General features: G+C 39.4%; 1 protein-coding gene across 1 annotated transcript; it reads left to right on the top strand.

Moving 5' to 3' along the window:
• The first annotated feature begins 3,889 nt into the window (after positions 1 to 3,889).
• Positions 3,890 to 6,004, top strand: LOC113144077 (signal-regulatory protein beta-2-like). Its single transcript, XM_026329784.1, has 6 exons — positions 3,890 to 3,962; positions 4,092 to 4,421; positions 4,635 to 4,991; positions 5,129 to 5,257; positions 5,396 to 5,433; positions 5,543 to 6,004. The coding sequence occupies exons 1-6, from the start codon at positions 3,920 to 3,922 to the stop codon at positions 5,675 to 5,677; spliced, it is 1,032 nt and encodes a 343-aa protein (XP_026185569.1). The 5' UTR covers positions 3,890 to 3,919; the 3' UTR covers positions 5,678 to 6,004.
• The last annotated feature ends 3,032 nt before the right edge of the window (positions 6,005 to 9,036 follow it).

Here is a 9,036-nt window from a genome sequence, read left to right on the forward strand (position 1 = left end):
TGACCGAGCTCCTCACCCTATATCTAAGGGAGCACCCGGCCACCCTGCGGAGGAAGCTCATTTCAGCCGCTTGTATCCGCGATCTTGTCCTTTCGGTCATGACCCAGAGCTCATGACCATAGGTGAGAGTAGGAACGTAGATTGACCGGTAAATTGAGAGCTTCACCTTCCGGCTTAGCGCCTTCTTCACCAAAACGGACCGGTACACCGAGTGCATTACTGCTGCCTGCTGCCTCCACAGAAGAGTGGCCCCACATCGCTCTTTAGGGCTTTGCCCGGCTGGGCCCCATGGGGAGAGACCCAGTCACCAGGCGCTTTCCAACGGGCCCCAACCCCAGACCTGGCTCCAGGGTGGGGCCCCGGGTTCGCCATGCCGGGCAATGTCACGGTCCTCAATTTATGCTGCATAAGAGGTCAATGGGTTGGGTCGTATACTGTCTGCTACTGGGGTGTAAGACACCAAACACACATTGGTCTCTCCTCTGCCCACAGTGAATCCAAGAGCAAGATAGGCTTCATCCTATTTGGCTCTTGGACTGATTAGGCCGAGATCTGTTATATATAGGTCTGTGTGTGCATGTTTGTTTAAAGATCTTACAAACCCTCAGTACAGACTTGAAGGGTGCTGCACAGGCTCTGCTCTGTCCTCAGACAGTGATGGTTTTAGCTGTGGTAATCTGCCTTTACTACACACACTACTGTGGCACATCTTCTCTCTTTTCACTCTCTGGTGCTGTAGAGCTCACCACTAACAGCTGGGCCTGATCTTTTGTCCTCATAGTTAAATTCATAAAGAAAGCAATCAACGAAGTTAGTTTACCCTCACCTGCACGTCTTCGGACTGTGTGAAAAAGACATATTACCCAGACAAAACCCACACAGACACAGGGGGAACATGCAATCTTCACACAGAAAGCCCCAATCTGCTGCCAGGTTCAGAAAGTTCTTGCACCGACCCTCACTCCACCGTGCAGCCTGCAGACACAACCATGACAAAACCACATATCACACAATATGTTGTACAAACACTTAATCTTTGTTAAATAGAATCTACTGTCTGTTGGGTTACAGCAACTTAAATGAATAAAGCCTTCAATCAATCTGGTTTCACAGCACTTTGAAAAGACATTCTGCATCTGTCATGAGATCAAGTAAAGCCACAGGCAGCAGCTTCACTTTAGACAAAGCTGTGCTGCAACATTTCTCCTCCCTTTGACCAACCACTGAAGCTGTTTACTCAGAACAGACCTGACTATGAGCTTCAACAGCATGTGTAGTGAGGGGAGAGCTACATGAGGCGTCACCAGTATCATTTTAGTTGAACACACTGAAATAAGCTAATTAGTTTTTCTTACTTGTTGATGTGCTTATCACAGATAATATATATTTAGTGATCAATGTACAATTTTAATGTATTGGATCATTACAATTGTACATTGAACAGGCTGTCATCAGTGAAGCACAGTGGAACAGACTTATCAGGACTGTCAAACCTGTTTCCCAACTATCACACAAACGTCTGATCACAGTTAAAATGCTGCTTTTGCCAAAAACACCAGGGTGGGACAAATGAATGATGAGCACCGCCCCCTCTCTCAGCAACGACCAATGAAAAGCATCAAACCTGTTTGTGTGTGTGTGTGTGTGTGTGTGTGTGTGTGTGTGCGTGCGTGCGTGCGTGCGTGCGTGCGTGCGTGCGTGCGTGCGTGCGTGCGTGCGTGCGTGCGTGCGTGCGTGTGTGTGTGTTTCACCTTTATCCTTAACTACTCCTGTGAGTCATTGCAACAGTAATAGTTCTAATTATTTAAAAAGACAGAACATCATTGTGAGTCCAGTGGTCTGAGATTAAAACATAGTGACAGAGAAGAAAAGCTCCTTTATATTCACACCTCAGTTTGAAAGCTCGACCACAACAGTGCTGAAGTTTCCGTGCATCATTTGTTTGTCAGTGGTGACTGAATGCATGTTTATGTGTTTATGTGTGAAAGTACAAAGCAGGACACAAAGTACATCAAAGTATTTACTGCAGGGCTTTTGTTTTAAATCACATTTTGCATAATAGCCACAAACAAAATGTCAGTTTGACAAATGACAAAGTCCTATTTTTTAACCTTTCAGGCTGTTCATACTGGACTTTATAATGTTATCATCTGTTCCTGTCAGTGTTGTTGACATGGAATAGCCACAGATTTCTTTATATTCAATACCCTTGCACCGTTACTATTTTACTGCCAGATAAAACTTCATCTTTATGCATTGTTGGCATGGTCTCTGATGCTGCCCGACCACAAGGCCTTTAGGTTTTAGCTGGTTTATTTTATTCGTGGTTTCCTTGCATCTTCATGAGTTCCCTCCATCACACCAGCAGAGACCTGCCAGCTGAAACAGAAACTGTGACAGTTGTGTTCTGCTACTACCCATACTACCTATATTACCAACTGGTAACAGTCATGTAGGATTTTAAATTTTGGTTTGCAGTATTTATATTGTATTTAGAGATACAATATATTACATAGAAAACATTCTTAATTATAGGCCTCAATACTCTTTATAAAATGAACATTTGTATTGTAACCTTATATTATTATTGTTATCTGACTTCTTCAGCAGTGGTGGTTGCAACCACAAACAGAATAGCCAGGTAGTGTATCATTTTATTTTTTAGTGTTAATGTAACAGCAGTAGAGTGGTTGATTAGATAAATAAATTTCACACTCATTAAATGAAATTGTTTTATATGGTAGTTTAGAGATTAGTGTTAATGAAGTCCAGTTTGGACTGAGAATGTGTCGTTTGGGATGTACTCACGCTAGGTGGTCCATACTGTGCCCATTTGACCACTGAAGTCTGGTTTGTTTGACCAGTGTGGGAGCTCCATGCTGTACTGAGGCACAGTACGCTGAACCATGCCCTGGCCCACTTGAAGAAGTGGTCCTGGAACTCTGGACAAAATGCCAGTATTATGTGCTATGCCAGAGCACCTGTCTTCAGCTTCATCATGGTGCCAGAGTTGCATTCTGGCCTAGACCATTTCAAGTGCAGTATAAGTGTAGGCCAGCGGGGAAGTGGGGAGGGGAAGAAATTGTGCTTGGTCAAGGTGTGAGGCAACTACACCTAGTGTAAATACACCCTAACATCCAGTCCTAATGTTCTGTGGCAGTGTAGGAACCACTGTACTTTCAATATGATAAAACGGTTGACATTCAATTTAAGACCCTGCAAACCTACATGGGTGTTTTCAACTACCGATGGGTGATCAGACTTTAGTCACCTGAAAGTTGTGAAGACAATGACATGGTGTCATCAAACTCCATGTTGTATTACAAATGATACAGTGTAGATGTATGTTCTCCTGCTCAAACTGGTGCAACACAACCAACAGAAGGATGAGTAATATACCAGTCAAGTGCAGTTTCTACACACCCACACAGATCTGAGAAGAAAATGTCATAGTGTAAAAAATTATTTTTCTTAGTGTAAAAAGTATAGTGTAAAATGGTGTTAAATGGTACTGAGTATTTGAAATCATCATAAAGATTGGTTTGGTAAGATGTTTTTTTTGTTAGTTTTGTTTTAATATATATATATATTTACGATTGGTTTAATGGACTACACCAAAGGATAAACAGTGACAGTGAATCATGTTGGACAGGGACAAATACAAGAACCACTAAGAACCAACAACCATGAAACGTGAAAGAAAAACTTGCTGTTGGTGCTGTTTCATCTGTTTAAGGTGGAAAGATGGTTGATATTATTTCCGCTGTGTGGTAGTACAGGGTCAAAAATGCTAACATGATGAGAAGCCAATCACATTTGTTCTAACATTGTTCCCTCCCACTTTAGAACATTACATTAAGGCAAACCAGCTTATAATATGGTCTAAATGAACTACTGCTTTAAGGGGATTAACAGGAAAATGCTGATCATTTTCCATTTACTGCTGTTGCTCAGAGTGAAGCGTAAGTGTCTACAGTCTGTTTGGTTTCCCACATGTATTTTAAGTGTATTGTCAACTTCATGCATCAGTTGAGCACAGGACTTATATGGATCTGTCTCTCTAATCACTGCTCTGTTTATTTTGATTTTAGGATGCACAGGTGATCTGAGCTTTGTGACAAAGACTGTGGAAGTTGGAGATGAGGTGACTTTGACATGTACCCGCCAGACATCTGATTATGATGCAATGTTTTATTGGATCAGGCTTGTTTCTGGAAACTTTCCTGAATTCTTGGGAGGAACATTTTCCTTTAATTATGATGGAGTTACCACGACTCCTCACATTACAACAAAACAAGGGCCTGGAAGCTTTTTTCTGCATATTAATGAAATAAAGCCAAGTGATGCTGGAGTTTACTACTGTATAAAAGTCGACCTACTTGACATGAAATTTTTAAACGGAACATTTCTGAGATTCAAAGGTAAATAAATTATGGCAAACACATGTTTCACATACATCTGTCAAAAAACATTTATAACAACAGCTTTAATGTTAAATTTGATATAAAAATAGCACATTTCTATAGTTTAGAGGAAAGTTTATATATATATCAACACCGATCAGTATCCAAATTCTTATTTCATTATTCTTTTCCTTAAAGTAAATACAGACTTTTGTCTTTGTATTTTCCCAGGACCAAAACCAGAAATCACTTCTGCTCTTCACATCACTCCGTCTGATCCAGTCCGTCCAGGAGACTCGGTGACTCTGCAGTGTTCAGTCCTCTCTGACTCTGAGGTTAAAATGTGTCCAGCAAATCACAGTGTGTACTGGTTCAGAGCTGGATCAGATGATTCTCATCCCAGTGTCATTTACGCTCATGGAAACAGTGGTGATCAGTGTGAGAGGAGTCCAGAGGTTCACTCTCTACAGAAATGTGTCTACAACTTCTCTAAGAACATCAGCTCCTCTGATGCTGGGACTTATTACTGTGCTGTGGCCACATGTGGACAGATATATTTTGGGAATGGAACAAAACTGGACATTGACGGTAACCACAGAACATATAACATATAACTGTAAAAATAGCATTTGTGTGTTTAATGAAGAATCTGGTAGAATTCAAATCTTTTATTCCTGGTGGTTTGTAATATTTATCACAATAATCAGTTTTTTATATTGTTTCAGAAAATGTCTGGGATTTGCAGAAGGCCAACACAGTTCTGTTCCTGTTATGTGCTACTTTGGCAATAAGTCTGGCTGTTATTGTCTTTCTGATTCACACCATCAAGAAGAAAACTTGTAATCGCTGTGGTGGTAATAGAACTTTCTCATACATCAATTATTCACAGTGTTTCTGACCAAAGTAACTTCACAGGGTGTACATTACTGTTTTATGTAAATTAACTACTTATGTCTTTTAACTAACATGTTTTTACTTTATGATACAAACAGAGGCCACAGCATCTAGTGGATATCAGCAAAGACATCAGGTAATATTGAGAAAACTATATATGAACAAATTACCAGAATATTTTCTCTTTTCATATTGAAGAACTAATGTCTGCTGTCTCATAACATTTTTCTACAATGGTTCCTCAGACAGATCAGGACTCACTCGCTTATTCTGCACCAACCTTCTCCAAGAAGAAAACTGGCGTAGCAGAGAGAAAAGGAGCACAATCAGCACAGAGAGAGACAGTTTACACTGATATCCAAACCTCTGTGATCGATTAAGGAATCTGAAAAACTGATATGCTAACTGGAGCTAATATTTTTGTCTGAAACACTGCATTTTTGTGTTAAAGCCTTCAAAAACGTTTCTCATGCTTTTTGAAAGATTCTGCTTGAAAGAATTGGAGGACTGAGAAATATTTCCTGTCTCTTTAAGATTAACATCTTATATAAATGCCATGTAAATCTGTTATGCTAAATTGAATTGATGCTTGTGTGTTCCTGCTTCTTCATAATTACTGCAGTGTGGTAATTGTAGTTTATCTGTTTCTTTGTATTTGACCATACACGTGACAATAAATTGTTTTAAATCAAGGCTCAAACATGTCAGATCAGAGTCTGTAGTCTATTCTTTCACTATTCTTTCTTCACTAATGATGTAACTACTGATGTAGCTGGGAAACAGTATTGTCCGTGTGTGAACCTGTATTACTCATTTCATTTGAGAGAACTGAAACTGGTTTATACACTGACTGTAGGGACTTGACCTTTCTCATGAGGATCTGATGCTGGTCTGATACTGTTTTTAATGATGATGACACAACTAATGGTACATTCCCCAGCTAGGTAGTAATATTGTCTTTGTGTGTTTGTTTATTTGTTTACAGAATTTACAGACCCTCTGTACAGACCGGTGGAGTGCTGCACACGCTCTATCTACAGAGAGTGGTGGTTTTACCTGTGGTAATCTGCACTTACTACACACACTGTGGTGGGGCATGTTCTTCGCTCTTTTCACTCTACAGTGCTGCAGAGTTCACTGTCCTTACATATTAAGATTCACAAAAGAAGAACAATGCGTTTTAGATGTTTTATTGATGAGCCTGCTAGATTCAGCTGCTCAGGTGAATCAGGTTTGATTTTTGTAACAAGAGAAGCGCAGATGATAACAAATAATATCAGTGGACCATCCTTATTAAAATGCCACGTGTGTGTCTTCACTTGTTAGACAGAAGTTAAACAGAAAGACACACAGCTCAACTTCATGTGCAGAATGAAAACACATAGGGTGCATTATACATACAATATGTTGTAAACACACTTAGATTTTTTTTAAATATACAATGTTAACAATTTTAAGGGACACCTACTTAAATAAGCCTTCAATCAATCTGGTTTCACAGCACTTTGAAAAGACATTCTGCATCTGTCATGAGATCAAGTAAAGCCACAGGCAGCAGCTTCACTTTAGACAAAGCTGCGCTGCAACATTTCTCCTCCAAAAAAGGAGCCAACCACTGAAGCTGTTTACTCAGAACAGACCTGACTATGAGCTTCAACAGCATGTGTAGTGAGGGGAGAGCTACATGAGGCGTCACCAGGATCATTTTAGTTGAACACGCTGAAATAAGCTAATTAGTTTTTCTTACTTGTTGATGTGCTTATTTAAAGTACAAATAATATATATTTAGCATTCAATGCACAATCTTTCATTTTAATTTGTGTTTTTCTTTTTTTGTTTGTTTCATTTTAATGTAGTGGATCATTAATTAAACAGTAAATTGAACAGGCTGCCATCAGTGAAGCACACTGGAAAACACTTTAGCAAATCTATTGAACCTGTTTCTCAATAAACCAACAAACGTCTGATCACAGTTAAAATGCTGCTTTTGCCAAAAACACCAGGGTGGGACAAATGAATGATGAGCACCGCCCCCTCTCTCAGCAACGACCAATGAAAAGCATCAAACCTGGACGTGTGTGTGTGCACTTGTATAGCTATCTTTGTGAGTACCATTTTTAGCATGTTTCTATTAAAATGAGGACACTTTCCTGATCCTCACTTTTTTCAGACTCCTGTTTAAGGGGTTAGGACTTGGTTTTAGGGTTAGGGTTAGAATTAGGTTTAGGTTAGTGTTAGGGTCTAGGGAAAGCATTATGTCTATGAGTGTCCTGACAAAGATGGCTATGCATATAAGTGTGTGTGTGTGTGTGTGTGTGTGTGTGTGTGTGTGTGTGTGTGTGTGTGTCCTGCTCCTTTAAACTTCCCCTGTGAGTCTTTGTGATGATACTGATAATAATTATAAAATAAAATACCAAAGCTGCATTTTAGTTGCTGTTTTAAAAAGACAGAACATCAGTGTGAGTCCAGTGGTCTGAGATTAAAACATAGTGACAGAGAAGAAAAGCTCCTTTATATTCACACCTCAGTTTGAAAGCTCGACCACAACAGTGCTGAAGTTTCCGTGCATCATTTGTTTGTCAGTGGTGACTGAATGCATGTTTATGTGTTTATGTGTGAAAGTACAAAGTAGGACACAAAGTACATCAAAGTATTTACTGCAGGGTTTTTGTTTTAAATCACATTGTACAGTTTCTGCTCTTCCTGTGTTCACCTCTTTTTATGGACACTGCATTGTCTCTAATTGCATTTGATTGTCTGTACACTTTTAGTATTTAAAAGAACTTTATTTGCATTGTGGTCAACAGTCAGTTTACCTGGTGATGGCCACAAACCGTGACATGTCACTCTAAGAATGTCACTCTAAGTGGCTGCAGATTTGACCTTTTCAAGTTTTATATGTAAATTATTTGGTATAGTGTTATTTTACTGCAAAGCAAAACCTTATTTTTTATTAAAACATATTTTTTTCCTTTGAAATCTTTAGTATTCATAATGTGTTGGTTCAAATTTCATCAAGTGTAATTTATTAATTTAGTTGATTGATCCTTCACAAATAAAAAATGTAGGTCAGTTTAGTCTGAATGTCTAGTGGGTGAGAAAGTTTCTTTGAGACCCTGTGATAAAGCAGTACTTTGCTGCTGCCTCACCCCCGTCTATGATTGTTGCAAGTTTGCAGTAGGATGGTCTAGCAACCTTTCGTCACAATCTCTGCTGAGCTCAAGTGTTTCCTTGCAGGGATTGACAAGCGCAGTTGGCAGGCGCTGGTGTTGATGAGCTGGTTCCTTTGTCTTTCTGTGTTGTTAAGACAAAGATGGATGAAACACATTGATAGCAAATGAAGCTGCACATTTAAGTGCTGTTTTTCTCACTGGTTTGTTAAGACCAAAAATAGAGCTAAAATCAAAGTGGATACTGTGACACATCACTGCTTATATTACTCTATATCTGCAAGGAAACGGTTCATTAACAAGTCTGAGCTTACAGTAAATGTCAGGTTAATATGTCAGCTCTCCATTCACAGCTTCACCACAGCCTACATGAGATTTAACAAAGTTTTGAGTGAGCACAATAAAGGTTTTACAGATACTAAAAGATACTACAGCCTAACACATGTTCTGTATAAAAACAATTCAGTTTTCAGATTTAGTTAATTTCAGTTCTGACCCCCACAATATTTTAGTCTGCTTTACAGTACAAGGTAGCACTGCAGCCACATAAATACAGCATACTGCAGTCG

Source organism: Mastacembelus armatus, chromosome 10, assembly GCF_900324485.2.
Source record: "Mastacembelus armatus chromosome 10, fMasArm1.2, whole genome shotgun sequence".
Lineage (NCBI taxonomy): Eukaryota > Metazoa > Chordata > Actinopteri > Synbranchiformes > Mastacembelidae > Mastacembelus > Mastacembelus armatus.